Source organism: Idiotropiscis lumnitzeri, chromosome 5 (genome assembly GCF_059441095.1).
Source record: "Idiotropiscis lumnitzeri isolate Australia: NSW breed Sydney's pygmy pipehorse chromosome 5, RoL_Ilum_1.0, whole genome shotgun sequence".
In the NCBI taxonomy this organism is placed as follows: domain Eukaryota; kingdom Metazoa; phylum Chordata; class Actinopteri; order Syngnathiformes; family Syngnathidae; genus Idiotropiscis; species Idiotropiscis lumnitzeri.
The window spans coordinates 22,996,336-23,019,342 of NC_142395.1; the positions used below are offsets into that span (position 1 = coordinate 22,996,336).

At 41.6% G+C, this 23,007-nt stretch overlaps 1 protein-coding gene across 8 annotated transcripts; it reads left to right on the forward strand.

Annotated features, from left to right (window-relative positions):
- Nucleotides 1-777: 777 nt before the first annotated feature.
- Nucleotides 778-22,552, forward strand: pax6b (paired box 6b). Of its 8 annotated transcripts, XM_088295915.1 has the most exons (15): nucleotides 778-940; nucleotides 6,933-7,143; nucleotides 9,270-9,343; nucleotides 9,539-9,592; nucleotides 10,174-10,197; nucleotides 11,843-11,973; nucleotides 12,210-12,245; nucleotides 12,333-12,548; nucleotides 12,915-13,080; nucleotides 16,763-16,921; nucleotides 17,829-17,911; nucleotides 17,989-18,139; nucleotides 19,156-19,268; nucleotides 19,387-19,528; nucleotides 21,057-22,552. In XM_088295915.1, exons 4-15 carry the CDS (start codon nucleotides 9,580-9,582, stop codon nucleotides 21,140-21,142), a joined length of 1,320 nt encoding a protein of 439 aa, XP_088152041.1. In that variant the 5' UTR covers nucleotides 778-940; nucleotides 6,933-7,143; nucleotides 9,270-9,343; nucleotides 9,539-9,579; the 3' UTR covers nucleotides 21,143-22,552. The 8 variants fall into 8 exon arrangements, with proteins under 8 accessions (XP_088152041.1, XP_088152043.1, XP_088152036.1 ...); XM_088295917.1 differs by lacking the exon at nucleotides 10,174-10,197; XM_088295910.1 differs by lacking the exon at nucleotides 9,270-9,343.
- Nucleotides 22,553-23,007: the final 455 nt, after the last annotated feature.

The window sequence follows — 23,007 nt, forward strand, 5'->3', positions numbered from 1 at the left end:
AAAAGAAGAAACAACACACCCGTTCTCCTGTAATACACGTTCATGATGACTTGACAGCCGCAATGTGTTTGATTGATAGAATAAGGAGACATTTTGTCTTTTTCGCTATCTATCTATCTATCTATCTATCTATCTATCTATCTATCTATCTATCTATCTATCTATCTATCCATCCGTCTACTTTACCGGATTCGTTTTTTTAAAATATATTTTTAGCTTTACAATGTGATAGATGGAAATAAGAATAAAAACAGCAATCGTGCGGAGGGCCTATTTATTATTATTATTATTATTATTATTATTATTATTATTATTATTATTATTATTATTATTATTAAAAATGTCTTAGCAATTTGACTTTTCGAATCCGTGTCCCGATAGTTTCTGACAAAATCTATCGAAATGATCAATTGTCAATCCCTAACCCGATTTCTTTTAAAATATGCACATGCACCCCTATTTATAGCGTCTACACTATTTGCTCTGATATCTGATGATGCGGTCTTTCAAATATATGTTAAAATTCATGTCTTCGTTGCCATTTCGAGACGTAAACATTTGAAGTCACAAACCGGACACCAACTTGTTCCAGCAGAGTGATTCGTGCAGGTTCCTCCCTCGGGCCTCGCACTTCTGTGGAGCACTTCCCCATTCTACGCGCTGTGCGTCCCGGACGAGCTGTGACGTATGGCTGCCACCGTAGCCAATCACAGGAGAGCTCGGCCTGATGCTGACGAGAAAGTTGCTGCTCACAAGCACACTTTTTCCCCTCCAACCTCGCCACTCTCTCATTGACATTTCCACTCGCCACGGATCTAAACCCTAAGCTCGTTGGTCTATCGGAGGTCCACGCGTGAAACAACTCGGGAGAGTGCAAAAAAGAAGAAGCGATTTTACACGGACTGGATACTGCCCAGACACATCTGCTGCTTGTCATTCGGTGAGTTTAATCTTACCTTCACCCTTCAACTTCAAGCGGTTGTTGTTGTTGTTTTCAAAGTTCTCTCTCCATCACTAATTTGTGATACTCTTCACACAAAGTTACTGATTGCCGTTTTGGTGTCGTTTATGCGTCACAAAATATAGGAATTAGACGCATATCGCTCCTTGCAATGATGCGCTCGTCAACTTGTCGCTATAACCTGGCAACGTCAATAAAATACATTCAACTTGTGCTTCTCAAAAGACACATGCACCAGAGCAAAACTCAGCAGCACTCCAGTAGGTCTTCATTAGTCATCCTGGTCTCCGAGTGGCTGCAAGCATGTCCAGCCTGCAGTAGTGTGTAAGAGGGTGAGACTTTGTCAGGTTACTTCAACGTTTGCTCCTGTCACGCGTGGCGGGCCGGTGCTGTGACAACATTTGTCCGCCTGCCTTTTGCCAGGAGAGGGCTTCTAAACGTGGACACACAATGTTATTTTCTATAATAATAATAATAATAATAATAATAATAATAATAATAATAATAATAATAATAATAATAATAATGATAATAATAATAAAGTTGATGTCTGGTGTTATTCATCCTCGCCAACAAACTAACTCCCCGAACGGAAAATCTTCCTCAAATCGTCCAACAAATAGCAGGTGATTTGGTTTGTAATATTGTTGCTCCAACCTAATTAGTCTTTGTTAACGAGCAGATGTCCTCATGAAAGCTCCATAGAATTCACAAATAACAATGCAATGATTGACAGGTCATTGGCGCAAACACACACATTTAAATAGACATTTCCGAAGTTGACTGTGTTGAATTTAATCATGTATTTATTAATTCATTAGTACTAATAATAATATTCATAATACTATAATCATAATGTATATAAAGGAATACATAAAAATAAAACACCTTAACTGAATGAAACGTGTCCATCTTATCAATTACCTGCCTCAGAATCAGCAAATGTCATATTATTAATAGCCATAATAACTGTACAATTGTAATAATATATTACACATCTATTTTGATATATTAAGTTGAAAATAAAATATTGGTAAAACGTTGTTTGTAGTTCCTCTTCAAGGCTCCTCTCGCACTTTCCGGTGGATCTTGAATTAAAAAACGATTTATTTAAATTAAAAAAATAAAATTGTCGTTTCACGCTTCAGTTTCGATTATGATATTCTAAATAAATTCGATTTTTACATTTTGAAGTTTCAATCAACCTTGTAAAGTGTTCAAACAACCCCAGTTGAGATTGGTTAATATCATGTAAACGACTCTCCCAACCATTTTTTTCTTCTTTCTTTTTGCGTATGTTTTTTTTTTCGTTTTTTTTTTTTTTTTTTTTTTTTTTTTTTAATTGAAAAAGTTTCCAGATGGGGTCACAAAAAGCACATTGCCCGTGGGGGGAAATAGCGCCCAGATTAGGCTTTTCTTTTCAAGGCCTGACATTAGTTGCTGCTAATCCGAATTGGGCTAATTGCTTTCCCAACATCAGACCATACAAGACCCCCCCCCCACTCCCCTCACCTCTCCATTTACTGCCCACCAATTTACCTCGGTACATGTAGGAAATATTATGCTCACACTGTGCTAAACAGGCGGAGGCCCTATTGGCATGCAAGGTCTCTGCAGGGAGAGAGAGAGAGAGGAGACAAGGAATTAGCCAGTGGGGAGGATTTACAGCTTAACCAGGAGAAATCAATAACATGAGGTATTGTTTCCAAAGAAAACTACTTGACACACTCATGTGGGATTGTGTGTGCCTTTGTCAGGGAGGAAGGTTAATAGACGACTGAGTTTTTGACAGCTGCAGCCTTGTGACCACTGAGCCGCAATCACACTTCGCACTGCGAAGGCAGACTATTATTGTTTGTGGATGAGTCTTGACATCAGAAGATGAAATACAATGGAAGCGTCTTTATTAGGTGCACACGTACCAGCTCGTGTGATTCTTTCGCATAATCTTTAATGTTCACTTTTGATTGGTAACGGTTTGCTCTATTGTAGTAGTAAGGGACGTTTCTAATATTCAGATCATCTAAACATGATAACAAATACTTGAAACCGATTATATGAATGCAGAGCCACGGTATTACTTTTAAGATTATTATGATGAAATTCCAGTTATTAGAATCACCTCTCATTACGTGTATTATTATTGACAAAATACAGTAACATTTTAACCAAATATGTTTTCCGGATTTTTTTATTTACTTATATCAGCAGGTATTTTTTTTTTATTGATCTGTTTTAGTCTATGTTCCTCTTTAGACCACCTAATTTTTAAAATTTCCTTCAGGAGTTAGAATACATTTTTGAAAACCTATTTAGCAATAAACCATTAATTTATTATTATTATTATTATTATTGTTATTATTATTATTATTATTATTATTATTATAACGATAATAACAATAATAATAATAATAATAATAATAATAATAATAATAATTATTATTATTATTATTATTGTTATTGTTATTATTATTATTATTATTATTATTATTATTGGAATTTCTTTGCAATTTCAATTGTATTTACAATTGCACATCGGGCCAGGATATGGCCCGCGAGCCGTCGTTCCCAAAGGGCTGCTCGATATGAAACCTGCAGTCCAACAAGCCATCCGTTTCAAATCCAGTCAAATGCCTAGAAAACTTGCATTGTTTTAACCGAATCTTTTCGTGACAATGCTATTACAATTTCCCAGCATTCAAGTTGTTGGAGGAAAAAACAATTTTGAACACAGCTCTAGTTCTAAATGTGGATTATGTGGTGGTTTTATTTATCTCTACACCAAAAAGAAAATAATCATTGGCCATTTAAGGCTATAGCATTGAACATTTTTTTTTAAACAAGGAGTGAGAATCCCATGGGTAAATATGCTCATCAGGGTGTGTTCAGTCACTGCATTATGTTTACAATATTTAGCAAGGCCCTCAGGGAATTTTATTTTTTGTTTTGCTTTTTTTTCTTTTGAAGGTCCCCAATCCTGATTTAATACATTACAGTATGGGAAGAAGTCAGTGGAGATGAAGATCATTGTGTGCACAGATTTACAGAATTAATGTGTGTGTGTTGGAGTCGGGGGTCGGCAGGGAGGTGCTGCATGGGCCTAGTCTTGAGCCACCAGTCCGAGTGAGTCGAAAGAAGGCAGCAAAAGGAAAGAAGCACCATGAATGTGCTCGTTTAGTTTACGGCTTGTTTGATGAAGGGGAATTGGCCAAAGTGTTGTTCCTCGCTGCGGGACACTCACAGTGACAGTTTGGAGCCGCTCCTCTCAGCTCATTATCTCGCCGGCCCACTGAGGGCCCCCATTCAAGCAAAACCCGCTCTCTCTCTCTCTCCCTCTCTCTCTCTCCCTCTCTCTCTCTCTCTCTCTCTCTCTCCCTCTCTCTCTCTCCCTCCCTCTCTCTCTCTCTCTCTCTCTCTCTCTCCCTCCCTCTCTCTCTCTCTCTCTCTCTCTCTCTCTCCTCTCCCTCCCCCCCCTCTCTCGATCTCTCTCTCTCTCCCTCTCTCTCTCTCTCCCTCTCCCTCTCATGGTCGTTTGTCTCCTCATTGAAGGCCCTGCAGTCCGGAATGTGATGGTTGTTAGGGAGCCCTCTTTCACTTCCAAAGTGTTTTATTGATGAGATCTGACTTCTCCCACTTTTTCACATGTCAAAGAAAGTCAAGTGTAGGCCTCCATGACTTCATTTCATCATGGCATCCCACCCTCCCCTTCCCAAAAGGAACATTTTCTTCCTTCCCCCTCCTGCATGCTTTGCCCTTTTGCGCACCCCCTCTTTGCTGCATGCTACTCTTCCTTTTAGGGTTCCCCCCTCCGCCATTTTGGGCGCAGAGGGGTTGCTTTTGGGGTGCGATGAGGTGTGCCCTAATAAGACTGCCATTCAACCAGCGCCGTTTTATTATCGGGGAGCGTGTGGCCATGGCTACACACTCATTTGCTCCACTTTTATTTACGCGTGCTATTTGCTGCCCGTCAGGCCGCCGGAGTGACGTCGGCCTTTGCCGCGCAAATGTGTCCATAAAACGCAGCCGAGCTTGCCTAAAGGCTGCACTCTTTACGCACGGGTCCGCTTGTTGACAGGAGGGGAGGAGGAGGAGGTGGCTGGGTGGGTGGGTGTTTAGGGGGCGGGGGTTGGGGTGGGGGGTGATACCCAAAAGAGTCAACAAAAGCACGTGGTGGATATACATGCATTGAATGCATTTTTTTGCGCTGGAAAGGAATCTTAAAAATGCAACACATTCCAAGATGTGACTTTTAAAGCCAGATCAGACAAACGACATTCCTTTTTTTTTTCATTTTCTTCTTTTTTTGCTTGTTTTTTTTAATGGTAACTTTTGGACGTTACATGTGGTAAGTGTGACTCTTTGGTAGCCGGTTAAGGAATCAATATATTATATATTATAGAGTTAAAATTTCAACAAAAATGGCTTGTTTCGTTGACTTCTACAATTAGGGCAACCGATTTGGGGTACGATAGCACCTAGTCCTTGTGGTTCTCTAACCATTAGGACCAAATGGGTCTTGAATATCCTAAAATCTCATCATAAGAACACCACATATCATTTCTGAAGCACCTTTATTTTTTTAGAGTGGACATGAAAGTGTCCTTATAGAGCACGTAAAAAAACTCAACCGTCAAAAATGATAGCATTTCTCACTTCAATGATGGATAATAATTTACATAGCATTATATTACATGCTCAAGACCCATTTGGGTTAAATGCATGATAAATAAAATATAAATAGATAGCATAACCCTTCCTTCACTTTAATAGGTTTCAGTTTTCAGTCTTCATATCAACAGGCGGTATGGAGTATATGCACCAGGAAGAGTCAGAGTGTAACTCTTGAGCAAGGCATTAAATTCCCCTGACTGGCTGTCACTTGCTCCATATGTCACTTTAGTATACTTAGAGTGATGAGTTCTGTAGAATATTTATACAATACAGTTACAAATCTTAAATATATATATATATATATATATATATAAACATACAGAGAGAGAGAGAGAATAAGCGAAATGCGCGCGCGTGTGTGTATTATTTTAATACACTTTTTTTTATTTTACAAAAGAACTGTGGGACGAATAATCTTTAAAAAAAATTGCGTTGGTGTTTATAGAAGTAATTCGTTCAACATTGTTCGTGGTTAATCCCAACTTGATTCTATTTCAGCAGATCAATACTCTTCCTCATAATCTTCATTGAATAATTATTCACAATTGTTTTACTTTCCTGGACAGAATGACGACGTAATTCCTTGATCTTTCAATTTGTATTGTAGACTTGTGGAGTGCACTTCTGTGGCCGAGACCCCTCACCCCCCTTCCATACACGTGCACACACGACGTGGACCCAACTGACTCTGTAGTAATGCTTGAGCAGTGTCCCACTTCCTTTTTTTCCCCTTTCCAATATTCAGCAAGTGAACGCATCGTCCCATTTGCATGCACGGGCCTGATTAGAAGGGTTTTGGGGAGGGGGTAAGGGAAGGGGGGCAGAACACCGCCCCACCCACCCCCTTTCTCTCGCTGTGACTCGGCCCAGTTTCCCGCTTTTGGCCGTGGCGCGGGCGTGGGGGTAGTGGTGGGGAGGGTTGATGTTTATGTGTGAGGGGTGGTGGGGGTGAAGGTGCGCGGGGGGGGTTGATGATGACAGAGGTCGGGTCGCGCTAATGGGCCAGTGAAGAGCGGCGGAGCAGGAGGAAAGGAGCACATACATTAATACACTTGTTCTCCCTTCTCCAATCAGCATAGGTGTGTTCATTCTTTCTCGTACGCCGCACCTCCTCCTCCTGCTTCCTCCACGATTCCCCCCTCCCCTCCCTTGTCTCTCTCTCTCTCTCTCTCTCCCTCGCTTCCCCACTCTCTCTCTTGCCCACTCTCTCATTCGCTCTCTCCCACGCCAGCGCACATCCACGCCAAACTCGCTGCGTTCTGACATCTGAGTTCACTGTCAATCTCTGTCTCCTTCGCAGGGATATCCCCTCCGTCTCCTTCTCCTCTCCAGCACCCTTTTGGAAACTAATTTTTTTTTTCACCCGACCCCTCTCTCCTTCACTTCCACGAGAGAAGCCCGGTCATCATCGTGGGTGTTTCCCCCCCCCTTATTTTTTTCTTTCTCTGTGTGGGCCGTGGACAAACAGGCTGCATAGTTTGGATTTGACAGCGACAGGATGCCCCAAAAAGGTGAGTTAAAAAAAATATTTTTTTCCTCTATACTCAATCCTAAATGGATGTTTGTATTTCTTTTTATTAAAATTGAATCGTAATTTAGTTTCTAGATTAACTTTTCGAGTGTTTTCTGGCGCAGCCGATACGCCTCTAACTTTTTTTTTTAACCTATTCGACATGCTCCATTTTGCCGTATTTAGAAGGGAGTAAAAAAGCCACGTTGGGCCAGGCCAGTGATCATCGTGGAGAATTGGGCGCAATGACCCGTTGAGAAAAGGCGTCAGATTGATTCATGCCGACCACTCAGCCAAGAGGCTTCTTGCAGAAAAAAAATGGTCAGCAGCGGCCCCCTTTTAGACTAATTAAAAACAACAACAACAACAACAACAACTAAATTCTCTCAAAATGTCTTATTTGATAACTTCATTTCCGATTAAATTATAAATTCAAATTTTATGACGATTTTAATGAACACTTACAACAAAAATCGTCACTTCGGCAGAGCAACCACGTCTGTCTACAGCAATTTTAAAATAGTAGTTAAATCACTGTCGTCCCCAAAAAACAAAAGTAATTTCTTTAAGACTAATTCGCTTTCCTTTATTCTGCGTTTCTCCTAAATAAAAAAGACGAATAACCACTGTAATTTACAATAACAAATAAAACAATATCAAAAGGGTAGTAAAATTCAATTAATTGTTTTTTTTTTTTACAATAAAAAGAAGGCACCTGCGTGTAAAATCTATCACACTTTACAACTTGAAGGCACTTGCAGGAGAAAAAAAACTAAATAAAAATAAATGAGGCCTGCAAACATGCACTTTCCGTGTGTGTGCGTGTACGGGTGTTTGTGAATATAAGCATATTGAATTAAGACATTGTTTTTCCGGATTATCGCTGCAAAAGAAATGCAGATTAGATGGTATAGTTAACCTCGGCAACACCAACGTTTGAGCTTTCGACCTTAAATAAATGATTAACCACATGCGCCATGCAAGCTTCAAAGCTCCTTATATTGCACGGTCACCTAAATTGAGCTTTTTACTTCGATATAATTTGAAAACATTTTAGATTAATTCTGACCTACTTTGGTCGTATTTCGCGTTGTTTTCAGCGTGCTAGTATGTGATGGAATTTCCGATGTGATTAATGACCGAGCAAGTGCACCCGGCCTGCTATGAGGCCATTTTATTCGCGACCACAACACTACTCTGTATGAAGAAAAAAACTTCTCCCACTGCCCCCCCACTTTTTTTCCTTATCTGCCCCCTCCCAAAATGAAAAGCTTTTTTTCTAATGCATTTGTCTTTTCCCAATTGAGCGCCCCACTGCGCTCTTGTGTCTCTGGACGCGCTTTACAACCGCCACCAAACAAGCACCACCAAATATTGAACCGCGAGAAATAATTCAGTTTCTACTATTTTCAATTTTAAAAAAAGCACTAAACAAAAACAGCATTCACACTGCGGTTGCACCGGGGTCACGGGCGCATGTGTGTGAGAGAATGTGCGTGTGTGAATGGTCCCGAAGGGGGTGGGATGCGTGCCTCCGGCTCTTTGTATTAATGTGAACTTGTTGGTGTGTTTAGTTGGGAAGCTGTGCGTGTTTGTAGCGGCCCAGGCCGAGCTGTCGCCCCCGGTTTGAGGGAGCCTGTGAGGGGCTGCATTGTTGATGACTGGATACCCCCCCCAACCCGAGCCTGGGCGCTTTATTTTCTAGCACTGTCACTGCACACTTAAAGGGTGGAATGCAGTTAGAAAGCAAATAAAACACATACATAAATACAAGCCCAAGGGGTGTCAAACTTAAGGCCTTTGGGCCAAATCCGGCCCGTCACAGCCTGAGAATAATGTGCATTATTTAGTGAGAAAAACTATTAGAATCAAATGGTGTCAAAACATTTTCCAAATCATTTGTATACGACATTTTTATATTTGAATATCATTGACGTCTGCTTTAAAAACGACGAGTTGGTGAACATTTTGACACGGAATTCAATTCAGGGGAAATGCGAGCGTTCGCAAGTGAAGGTGTGGCCGGGGGTGAAAAGGGAGTTTGACACTTTGAATGAAATGAGGGAGAACTTAGTACATCAGTATAGCGTTGGCTGTGCTAATGTCTTGTTTTGCTCTGTCCTATAGGGAGGCATTAAGTAGTGAAAACGGCAGATGATTGACTAAATTGTAATACAGTGGACAGTCAACTCTGTTTCCAGGCAAGTTTAATATACAAAAATACAAACATGCAACACAAACGAGGCTGCTAAATTGCACTAAATAATTTCTAGAAACAATAAAAAAAAAACAAGGAAGGAGATGAAAAAAATGTATTTAAAAATATTGTTTTTTTTATTTGCTTTTTGTTAAATGTGATACTAACCCGTTTTTATGATCTTCCCCGTGACGCTTAGAGTACCACAATCAAGCCACGTGGGAGTCTGGCGTAGCTTCAATGATGCAAAACAGTAAGTGTTGTTTTGGAATTCTTTATTTGCTGTTTTAATTGCGAGTATTTGCATGACGGAAGTAACCCACCCTGACATTACGCCCTATTATTGTGCATAAGTAAAGAAAAAAATAAATAAATAAATAAAAAGGAGGAGGAGAAAGTGTATTGCAGGTCTCCATTTGCATGACTGACATTAGGGTGTTGTATTGTCACTTATTTGACAGCCATGCTTGTTATTATTATCGTCTCTCTTTTTTTGCAATAAAAGTTATTGAACAAGATGGAGAAAGTGGGGGTGGGCTATTTTCCTTCTGCTTGAGTTGCTATGAAATAATTGCACAGGCGCCTGCATTAGCGTTAAAGTTGTCTGCGGCTATGCTTGCATGAAACATGAGTTCTGAGTTCATGTCTTTATGCAAATGAGCGCATCATTTCCAACACACACGCACAACACACACACACACACACGTGGCTAGACCGGAAGTTGCGCTTTATTGAAGTCGGGCTCTTGTGCGTTGAATGCTGTCTAATTCCTGGTGACAAACAACAAGCAAAAAAGGTTAAACATGAACGTTTTCTCTCTTGCTGCTGGACAAGAGGTGTATGACATCTGTGATGAAGGTGTGTGCAATAACTTTATTACATTACATCCTCCATATGCACTCGTGTCTGTGCTGTAATGTGTGCGCAAAATGGTTTGGATGTGACGGGCGGCGGGGGCAGAAAAAGAAGTGGAGCCTATATGCGTAATGATCCGCTCTTTTACGCACGGACCTAAATGGCTTTGGCGCGTGATGTCTGCCGCGAGGGGGGTCTTCCACGGGCCCACGGGTTGTCCAGAGGTCGCGGAGGGCCTCGCTCGTCTTTTGTGCCTAATAACTCCTGGGTGAACATGGCGGGGAGCGTCCAAAATGACACCATATGCTTTGCCGCAATAGACTACAAGGCGCGTAATCAGCGCCAGCGGGCACTTGAGGGAATTGAGCCCTGATTAAGACGTGTACGTGACAGCTTTTATCGATCCGGAGTGTTTTTCTTGGGGTGATTTATGTGAAATATGACATTTTTTGAAGGCGCCGTAACGCGGCCCCTAACAAGTCTATTAATTCCGCTTAATCCTGGAATTAGCAATGAGCAAGAGGGATGATAGTGGATTTAGCATCAATCACATCCACGCATGATGGGAGATTATTACACGAAGCGGCCAAAAGGGGATGTAGGCCCTCTTTTGATCCTATCAAGAAGCGCACAAACATGGCTGCAGTGTGCATTTGTTGTCAAATACAAACAGGGATGCGAAGAGCAGAGGGAGGAGGAGATGAGGGAGAGAGAGGGGGGGGGGAGAAAAAAAACACTACATGTCACTTTTAATATGTTAAGAATCCAGGCGCGCCCTCGTTTGTGTGACCGCGCGCAGCCCCCCACCCTCAGGCCACCTTAAAAGCAAAGTCTCCCCTCGGAGGGTAAACGAGTAGCGTCCAATTGGGTCTGAGCGATATCCAAATGCAGACAGAAAGGGTCGTTTTTATCATGCTACTATTTGTCGTGACGATGCGATTTCGCAGCGCGGGAGTCGTGTCACAAAGTGACGTGGCTGCCACAAAGTGCTCCAACTGATCTTTTCAATTAGCCTCCCGTGCATGATCCGAGGCGACTTCCGCCCATTCCCAGAAATTAAGCTCAAACTTGACGTGCGGCGAGCTTTATTTTCAAGACAAATGTCAGCCAGGCTCATCATATTTGCTTCCCCCCCTCGTCTATATTTGGAGCTTATTTATTGCTAAGGAGCCCTGGCTCCACGAGTCAATGTAGCGGCAGGCAGCGCAGGGGAAAGAAGGCAGCAGGCGCGGACACGGAGCGTGGGGCGGCCACTCGCGGGAGTCCACGCTCCCTTTCGGCTTCAGGTTTGCGGGGCTCCCAACTATTTCCACATCCTTTACAAAGAGACATTTCATCCGCAATACGACTTTTTTTTTTTTTAAATACTTTTGCATGGTTTTGGACTCGTGCCTTTTACACGACAGCCGATATTTCCATTTTGGTGTCAGGGGTGGATAACGGTGCCGATGTTATAATGCTGAGCGGCTGCTGTGCTGTTTGAAAGGCAACATGTGCATGTTTTTAGGGCAGAATCGCGCACTATATACACTGTTAGTGCATCATAATTTTCAAGCTTTTGTGTGCAAAAATAACCCGATTTGTGTTTGTCGTTCTCCACGCTCGGTGTTTATAAAAAATGTGATTGGCCTCTGGTGTGCTCACGCAGGTCACAGCGGCGTCAACCAGCTTGGTGGCGTGTTCGTCAACGGCAGACCGCTGCCGGATTCCACCAGGCAGAAAATCGTAGAACTCGCCCACAGCGGAGCTCGACCCTGCGACATCTCCCGGATACTACAGGTGGGCAACTCGCTCCTATTTAATTCGTTTTATTTGATTTCATTTTGAAAAAATTTTTGTTTTAGCCTCAAAGCAGCTTGTACGCAGGCAGTGCGTACACGCGAGCCTTATGCTATTCTTTGGACACTGGAGAAAGGAGAAGAAGATTAAGCAAAAAAGAAATGCCTGCTAAAAAAAAAGATTTATTGTAGAAAATGCCTAATGTACCATTCAAGGCATATTTTCTGTGTTTATAGACCCATGATGAAGTCCAAGTGGTGGACAGTGAAAAGGTGATAATGACTTGAACGCCATCACAAGACATTCCCCGGATAGTCCTAAATAATGGATGTGAATTGTGTCTTTTGATCTCCATCCAGGTGTCCAACGGCTGCGTGAGCAAAATCCTGGGCCGCTACTATGAGACGGGCTCCATAAGACCGCGGGCCATCGGCGGCAGCAAGCCCCGGGTCGCCACGCCGGAAGTGGTCGCCAAGATCGCGCAGTACAAGCGGGAGTGTCCGTCCATCTTCGCGTGGGAGATCCGCGACCGGCTTTTATCGGAGGGCATCTGTACCAACGACAACATACCCAGTGTAAGCACACACACACATACACACACACACGCACACACGCACCCCCACGCACACTGACACACGCACACTCACACACTCACGCGTACCCCACACCCACACACCACGCACACACTCTCACACACGCACACACACGGTCACGCACACAAGCATAAATTGCTTGCATGATTTCATTAGCTCCATCTGATGACTTTTGTTGTGTTTGTGCGCGCAATGAGCATCCAACCATTCACTCGTATTAAGGCTCAATGCAAATTGCGCACGCGTCAGCCAATAATTAGTCTTCGCCTCTACGGCGCGCGCATCTTTGGGCACACTTTACGCGCACGTTCTCTTCTCATCCGCACCTTGTTGCCCCCCCCCCCTCAGGTGTCATCGATAAACCGAGTCCTACGCAACCTGGCGAGTGAGAAGCAACAGATGGGCGCAGATGGCATGTATGACAAGCTGAGGATGCTCAACGGTCAGACAGGAAGTTGGGGGACCCGGCCCGGCTGGTACCCCGGAACATCGGTGCCGGGCCAGCCCAATCAAGGTGAGCACCCCCCTCCCAAATCGGTGAATTATATTTCTCTGCTTCCGGTTCCAAACAATTAGGCCCGAGCGTGCGTACGCGGCCTCAATGCCTCCACTGTCCCCGGCGTGGACGTGCGTGACAGAGGCGAGGTGTGCGTGCACAAAGGAATGTTTCCGTCCACACGCAATGACGGCTGATGGGAAAAACTCCTCCACGCAACGTGTAATTGCTCATTAGCGGGGGCCTTTGTCTACTTTCTCTCTATCTGTCTACCTCGCTCTCTTTTTGTGACGAGCGCGGAGGCGCGAAAGAAGCCAAGGCCGACGGCAGGGCCTTCAATTGCAAAGCAAATAAATTGCTTCTAAAGATTTAGCTCGCCCAAAAGCGGAAGTGGCGCAAGTGAGGCGCAGTAAATATTCATTTGCCTAATTGTTTGAGCGTCATTCGGACACGTGGTGCGGGCCATTAACAAGCATTAAAGCGGAAACGATCATATTAAGCACCATTCATTATCATCATTATCATTATTATTACTATTTTAAATTGCATATATATGATGATGATGTTTATAAACGCTTGACGTTAATATAACAGTTTACCACAATTTCAACATTTTAATCCAATTCTTGTATTTGTTATTGAAAACTCATTTCAATAACAATAATAATAATAATAAGAGTAGTGGTCTTTTGAAAAGCTCCTCTACAAAATACTACTAAAATACGACCTGTGACCAAAGCGTCTCCTGTTGAGTCCTCGTTCCGACAAAAAGGATGACGTCATGAATGAGTTGTTCCCCCCTCCTATACCCGAAGTGCCTTCGAGCACGGCAGTCCCACTTTAATTGGAATCAATGTGTCTAATGCAGAGGAAAATTCGTAAAGTAATTATAAAATGTAGCAATATTAAAACACATAACTCCTGTCAATAATAATAATAATAATAATAATAATAATAATAATAATAATAACAACAATATTTCAAATAAAATAACACTGCATACACTCCAATTGTTTTGGCCCAATTTGAACCAACAGTTTTAAGACCTGGAGGCCTTCCACTAAAAAAGTATTATTGCTGTCGTTAAAAAAGAACAATAAGCACACATACCCACAAAAAAATCAGTAAATCCCACTGCTAGTATTACGTAGGCCTACAATAATATTAATACATTTGATAAACTACAAACAAAACAATAACAAAAACAATAACTACAACGACAACACAATAATAATAATAATAATAATAATAATAATAATAATAATAATAATAATAATAATAATAATAATAATAATAATAATAATAATAATAATAATAATAATAATAATAATAATACAAGGGCTACAAGTATCCATAGGACATTTCAGTCCAAATAGGACAATCGTCACGTGTTGCCTTTTGCACGGCTTTAAATCTCGTCTATAGGATTTCGTCTGTCACTTTCCGTTTCACTTTTAAGCTGTCTCTCAAGCGTGTTTTGATCTGGCCCCAGCGGCTGAAAGGTTCCGCAATTGCTTCGCTATATCTTTATTCCCTCTTTTTTCCCGCCTTCTTTTTTTGCGCTGCTGCTTTTCCGCCTCACTGACTGGGACGTCGCGATATTAAAGAATGCGTTTATTTCCCGACGCTTTTTTTAAGCAAAGAAAACAAATCCCATCTAACATTGTCACTGGGTCTGGCCCACGGATAATAGCTGCACACTCCCCCCTTTATCCCCATACACAGTATTGACGAGTTGGCGAATGTAAGCTACTTGTGTCTCTCATTTGATTTGATGTGCAGGAACGTTTGTCCACTCACTTTCTCGACGTGATAATGATGTCCAACAAGTGGACAGACATGAGTCGATAAGGCTTTTTTTTCGGGTGGGTCGCGGATGTGTGTGTGTGTGTGTGGGGGGGGGGGGGGTCGCCTTGCCCTCCTCGTGGTGGTGAATAGATTGGCCTTATTTTGGGGTTGTTTGGAGGGGTGAGTGCAAGGGAGGGCTTGCATGCTCTCGCCTCACTCATTTGTTTCCAATTGAGGACAGAAATCCTGAGTGGCGTGGACGTGATTAATGATGCTAGTGGCTAAGGGTTAACACACTGGACTCAAAGCTCTCCCCTCGGACACAATGGCAAAAAGACTGCGGCCTGCGCAGCTCCAGTGGGAGAGGATCCTTTTGTCATCCGCCCCCTCGAAGCGCACATATATTACACCCACCGCGGACTGGCTGCTCGTCCCTGCCTGTGTCCACAGTTTAATGGTTTCCCTTTACTCCTCAAGCTATTGTATCGGCCTGAAAAGCCTCCTCTGCTATTCAAAATAAAGTTGGTGGTCACCTCAATGGATATACCGACGCCCATATGGGAACCACCATTGAGCGTGTGGGTGCGGGTGAAGGGTGTGTACGTGTGTGTGCGTGTGCGTGTATGAGTGTTTTTTTTTTTAAACATGTCTTTGAAAAGAGGCCGGCCTCGTCTTGACACATTTCTCTTCACGCTTTTGACAACACGCAGCATTGTGTCAGAGATAAGTTGAACTTCCCAAGCCTGTTCGTGTTCCCACAATATTTAATAAACATTACAGTGAAAGATCTGACAAGATCCACTATGACGTTGATGCGCTGCCTGCCAAGGTGGTTTTGCTCGAGTCCAAATTGTCACCAGTTGACTTGATTATATTAAAGGCCACAAGTCATAACGTTAATGACCAAATGACCAATGTGGAAGAACTCATCTTTGTACATCACATTATATCTACAGTCCTCCTTTTGCAAGTGTAAATATAAGTTAACAAATGTAAAAAAATCTAATTTAACTTATAAAGCAACTTGCAATATATTCTTCTTGTGCTTATTTTCAGTCATGTGGTATCGCCCCCAAAATAGCCAAAGCAAAAGGAAAACACAGACAGAGGAATTTTTTATGCTCGCTGAACCACATTTTAGTGAGAGCCATAACGGCAAAGCAACATATATTTTGGAGGCCTAAAAAGGAGATTAAACTACTTTAAACTATACATTAGTGAGATTTATGGAATAAAATGTTAGTTGGCACCGCAAAGCAAGGAAGCACTTTGCTCCAAAACAATTTCCTGAGTTGGTTTTAGTTACATCTTTAAATTCGGGGACAATACTCGGAACAATTAGTTCAGCAAACGTCTTTGTTGTGAAATGCGGGGAAGCCAATTTTCACAACAGCAAAGCTGGAAATATTTTGTTGAACTGCCCAATTTAATAATGTATCAAAGTTTGTTGCCTTCAAATATTGATTTTTTTTCTTTCAGTTTTTGCAAAATTTGCATGTCTGTTCAAACGCAGATTTTTTTGTGTGGTTTGGAAAAAAAAAGACCTTAGGCGTTATCAACCTCAAATATTCCACTGTAATTTTAATAAATATTTAAGTGACTTTTTAAACTAAACCAGTCTGATGTGATATTTAAAAAAATCCAGTTACTTCAATCTGTTTCATTATCAAATTCCTTTTTGAATGTTTTGGAAAAACTAGAAAAGCAAAAAAAAAAACCCAAAACAACAAATTCAACTAACAAGAGTCCAGTTGCTGCTATTTAACCACAACCTGGACGACTGAGAATCTTTAGATATGAAGACACCAAAAACACACACACAATTTTTGACAAGCACATTTGTATTTCAAAACAAAAAGATTGATATTGTGCTTTAAGTCTAACGATGTGCTTCTCTCCGTCCTAATCGCAGACGGCTGCCAGCCGCAAGACGGCGTCGGAGAAAACACAAACTCCATCAGCTCCAACGGCGAGGACTCGGAGGAGACTCAGATGCGCCTGCAGCTCAAGAGGAAGCTGCAGAGAAACCGCACCTCCTTCACGCAGGAGCAGATCGAGGCGCTGGAGAAAGGTGCCTGCAGCGTCACACACTCAACACGCTGCAATCATTACAACGTGCATGCGCTGACAAAAGATATTTGACTTATTTTGGTGGTTAGCAAATCTTAGACACGGACCCCAGTTGGATGCAGTGCAACCACAATACAGTGAACACGAAATGAAATCTAAGACAAAGTCAAGACAAATTTAGCATTGCTATCTTTGGAAGGTTGGATTTAGATTTTTTTATAAAAAAAAAAAAAAAAGAAAGAAAAATACAACACAATAAATTTACATTTATATAGACAAAAAAAACATTTTTTGTTATTTCAACTTGTTAATTTTCTGAAAATAAATGTTCTTGGATCAGATATTCTAAAATAAAATTACACCAAATAACAAAAAATGTCCTAGAGCCACCATCAGGACCAACTTTAAAATACAGTAGTGCAGTAGGCCTAAGTGTTCATAAAAAAAATAATAGTGGAAAAAGTGCATTTAAAAATATTCAAGCGACTCTAACATTATTCATAATTTGAACATTGACACTGCAAATAACTTAAATAATTATTTAAATTCAATGCATTTCACATAAATGTTAAGTAATAACCACACCAGAATAAAAGTTGAGAAACAAGATCAAATGCAAATCTATTGCACTAAAAAGTTAAATACAACTGAACTGTACTTATGCAGCGATTATTTTGTGTACGACTTGGTGTGCTAGTATCTGTCTAAATAACAATATTTCTATATACAACTTGGTAGTTATATTGTCTGTACCTTGTAGAAGAAAACAAAACAAAATATTGTTTTCAAATATGAACCTATATAGCAGAATCCAAGACACTAATAATTTTGCAGCGGTCTCTTCAGCTCTTTGTGTAATATTACAATATGAACCATGTTTGTGCTCATACGCGACGTCTATATTGCAGAATTTGAAAGAACTCATTATCCAGACGTTTTCGCACGAGAGAGACTAGCGGCCAAAATCGACCTCCCGGAAGCGAGAATACAAGTGAGCATCCAGAGTTTTTTTTTTTCCTTGCTGCTGGAACATGGCACGCTAACTAAGAGTCCACATTGCCCTCGCAGGTGTGGTTCTCCAACAGGAGAGCAAAGTGGAGGCGGGAGGAGAAGCTTCGCAACCAGCGTCGACAGGCCAGCAACTCCTCCAGTCACATTCCCATCAGCAGCAGCTTCAGCACCAGCGTGTATCAGGCCATCCCGCAGCCCACTACACCTGGTATGTGCACCACCGCCTGCTTCACTTTGGTTTAAAAAAAAAAAAAAAAAAAAGTTAACCACTGGTAATATGGCTTCATACAACGCAATAAAACACTCGGTTCCACTTTAATTACGACGGAGTAATGCGTTGTGTCGCAGATGCGCCTTGCACAAATCTGACTTAAACATTCTTGAGTGTCATTCAAGAGTAAACAGCCACCGTTAATATGAAAGCGTAAAAGAAATAAAACACTTGAGTCTTCACTTTAAAGATGTCAGTGTAATGAGTTGCATCCTACATGAGTTACGCCCAAAAGTGCCCCCCGGATGTAACTTCAAGGTCTCGAAAATGGAATCAAGTAGTTTCATATTATTTTCATACACGTGTACAAATAAGCCCACCGCTGTTTGATATTACAACGTAAAAGCGAGAAAACACTCGTCATAACTTTAAGGCACAAATGCACCTTGTAATCCTAACTTGTATAATATTTAGGACTGCAAGTAACAATTCTTTTAATAATCGATTGATGTGTCAATTAATCATATTTAAAATATGTCTTAATATCCATTCCTTTATGCAAAAACAGGACATTGTTTCATATTAAAAGTGCAGAAAATGAACAACCAGATATTGATGATTGAGTTTCTGGTTTGGTCTGTAACATTTGTCAGAAAATCGGCAAAAATGTTGATCACTGTTTTGCAAAGTAAAAGCAGACATCTTGTTTTTGAAAAAAAAAAAAAAAAAAAAAAGCACACACAAAGATTATCAGTCTGTTTCACGGAGGACTCAAGTGGTTCTTGTAAAAACAAACCCGTAGTTTTGCCCCAGATTTTGTCATACCTGTCTTGATTTTGTAGCATTCTTGAATGATGTCTGCCATCTAGTGGTGAACACTGTTATTACAACTTAGAATGTCTCCACTACATTAAACCTTTTGATTTTCCAAAATGAGTGCACGTCACGGGCCGCATGCCGCCAACTGGCCATCCCTGTTCTAAAGTGTTTTTACTCTCTCGTGTCATCTCCAGTGTCGTTCACCTCGGGGTCCATGTTGGGCCGAGCCGACTCAGCCCTCACCAACACCTACAGCGCCCTGCCCCCAATGCCCAGCTTCACCATGGCCAACAATCTACCTATGCAAGTAAGTGGAAATAAACCTCGCTGGCGCAAGTGCGTGCTCACGGGTCCGCCAATCGAGTGCAATCGGACCCGACTTCTGAGCTAATGTCCACATTCTCCCCCCTTCCGTCCACTTATAGCCCAGCCAGACCTCCTCCTATTCCTGCATGCTGCCTACCAGTCCGCCTGTGAACGGGCGCAGCTACGAAACATACACGCCCCCGCATATGCAGGCACATATGAACAGCCAATCAATGACCGCTTCTGGTACCACCTCAACAGGTAGGCAGACAGTTCATTGTTTACCCAGCATGCTCGGGGGCGGGGCGGGGGGAATGAAGCAGTCGTCGTGGCGGCGCGCCAGTCATCTGCCACCGTCCCTAATTAGGCGCTACTACATCATGTGTATTTCATTTGCCTTTGGATTGAGCCCATAGTTTAGTTCCGGTCCATTAAGGGGGTGCCGCCACACGCAGTCATATATATACTACTTATAGACGTGAGCACTTAATGGCGCAGAAGCACATTTCCTCTGTGCTAAATTGCTAATTAACGTGATTCATCGGCGCTTGTACTCGTTGTTTAAATGCCAGCGCGTTGCGGCTTCCACTTTTACGGCGCCTGCTCGCTCACCTGTTTGCTTGGCGCCGCAAGGATAACGCCAGCTGACTTTGGGCAAGAGGTAGAGCACAACCTGGACTGCTTGCCAGGCAATTGCCAAACAGACATTCACACCTATGTTGAATATTGACTAACCCTAACATGCATGTAAACCACCACATGCACATTTTTCATGGGAAAGTTAGGCCGCGGAATTTTGAAGATCCATCCAGCCATTTTCTGTAGCGCTTATCCTCATTAGGGTCACCTGTGAGTTGGATCATAATCGAAAATAGACACTTGTCACTTTGGTGGTAGAGCACGTGAAGGAATGCAGACCATGCGGGGGTGTGGCCTCCAGGATGTCGAGTGCTGTTTGTGCAGTGGAATGATAACAAACGTGATTTGTCGGTTCCAAATGTTTTGATTTTTCTTTTTATTGTTCTGCCTCACTTTTTAAACAACCGACTACTTTCTGAGTCAACATGTTAAGATCATTCAGAACAGTTTTTAAATTCTTCCGGTTTTCAAATCAATCTATTGAAATGAATTGGCAAACGGAGAGAATTGGGTTAGATGACTTTTAGTTAATATTTCAGCCAACGCGTACGAGTCTGTACAATAGTTCACCTCATCCGGAGCATAGCATCCAAAATCAGTCATGTGTCACTTCTTGGTGGGATTTTAATGAATTTTATTAAAGGGGGAGTCAAGTCCAAAATGTTGTTGGTAATAATATGTTTTATACGCCCTGAGTAATGTGAACACGGTATTCTGATCAATATTGCATTTGTGGAATATAGATTAAGCGGAAAAATTGACGGGTTTTTATCCATCTCAGACGATGAGTGGAAATGACATCATAGTGCCAAAGGGTTCAAGTTGCAACCTTCACGGCTTACCCGTTTGCTGGGTTTGGTCATGTGATGTTCGCAAGTTCTGATGTCATTTTCAGTTGACAGCAAGTGGCCAAAATGGCCGCCCCCTTAGATGGATAAAAAAGCGGGGGATTTTTCTGCTCAATTCAGTTTCCAGGAATGAATCAAAATACAGGATTTTGGTTCGTGGGAGCACATAGAACATATTATTGTAGAGAAAAAAGAAAATAATTCACTTCTTCTTCACATTTATACATACAATACATTGCATGAAGTTTGTATCCTTTTTTTAAATTTTATTTTAACTGACTCACATGTGTCTTTGTGTGTAGGACTCATCTCTCCTGGAGTGTCTGTCCCAGTGCAAGTCCCAGGGAGCGAGCCTGACATGTCTCAGTACTGGTCTAGACTACAGTAGAGAGAAGAGCTACTTCACCTTGTGAGCTCCAACGCGGACCTCCTCATACACCCACTCCACACACTCACATTCAGTATACACAGCAAAGGAGGAGGACGAGGACTTGCTTAGTAGCTCCGGGCACATTCAAACGGGGACAGGATTAAAAAAGACAAATGGACCTCTGTAAAAGTGCCCGGTGTTACATTTTTATGGAACAAAAAAAAAAAACCTTCAATTTTTTTTTTTTTTTTTTTTTTTACAATTTCCAGTCATTGTTTTTCTTTCTGGTGTGTTAGTAAATGGCCATTTGTATGTGAATATGAACGATCAAGTGCTGATAGATGGACTACTAGGAAACCATGTTGTCGACACTCTGCCATGACTATCTTTTAATGTGCTTATATCCAGACGCTCTGTGCATGGACGCTGTTGCATATCATGAATGGAGGGAAGACTCTTTGAAAAACTATTTATTGTCCCCACGAGGAAGAGGCTGCAGTCAAATACACACGCACACACACACACACGCAAACACGCACACACGCGCAAACACGCACGCACACACAGATGGCTATCTAAAACAATCCAACTGGGACCTCCGCCGCATCCCGCGAGGACCGATGTGGAAGCCTGTAGTCTGTAAATGGTAGACTGCGTCTTTGCTCTCATTTCTTTTTGTTTCTTGTCCAAATGTAAAGTACTTGTCTTCCTTCAAGCGAGAGAGAGAAAAAAAAAATCTCCAATAAAAGTTGATTTCATTTATAACCCCCCCCTCCTCCCTCCCCCACCAAGAATATTCTATAAATGTTCCATGCATCATAAAGTACATTTCTTTAGGGTCAGGTACAATTTGTCTCTTAGCTATAGTTGTAATATAGTGTCCTATGGTCAAAAAAAATGTGTGCAACTAGAAATATTTAATTCCTATAATTATGATTAAACATTGCTTGACAAAGTTTTAAACTTAAGTGTTTGGCAGTTGTTTACAAGTACATATCAGATTTAATCATTGTTGATTGTAAAACAGACCAAAGCCTTTGTATTTCATCTAGTACACAATGTTTTTTTTTTTTCAAGATATTAGTCTTGTGTTGCAACATTTTGTAAACACGTCACGGGATCGACGACATCGGCTTCGAGTTTGTACGACTGCGCGGGAGCCCCGCGGTCCTTATTTATAATTGAAGACCATGGGAGGGTTTTTTTTTTTTTCTCACATCATCTGTCATGCTCTTTTACTTTTGTTCTATTTTATTTTTATGTCGGTGTGTATGTAGAACATGGACACATACGGGGTTTACGTCTGGGCAAATGGAGATAAAAATGTCGACACACTGTCTCTTTAAATATTTCAATTTAATTTTATTTAAAATGGAGCTTTCTAAATGTATTTTGTGAAAACTATAAAAAAACATTTTGTACAGTAAATTGTGTCTGAAAATATTTTCTAAATGTTTTTTTTTTTTTTTTTTCAAGTGTTATGATGCATGCACCGCAGCATTTTTGACACACTGACGCAGAATCAGGAAAGCCCGGTGGCGTAGTGGTTAATATGCTTGCGTTGCCATTCTAAGATTTGAGGTTTGAATCTTAGGTGCAGTTTTCATGCTGCCACTATTTTTACTTCCTTATTTTTTCTTATGTTATCTTTATATCTCAACTTTATCCATGACTAACCTTTTTTTTTCTTCCAAAAAAGACTTATTTTTTCCTATTTTATACCTCATTCTTGCCAAATTCCTCCATTGCCGTGTCAGTTTTGTCCAGGTCCAGCTCCCTCCCACAGTTCCAAAAACATGACTTAATGCTACATTCAGACTGAAAAGCGCCTCCTTCTCCAATATAGAAAAAAAACATCCCTCGTAAATCTGGCGGTCGGTGGT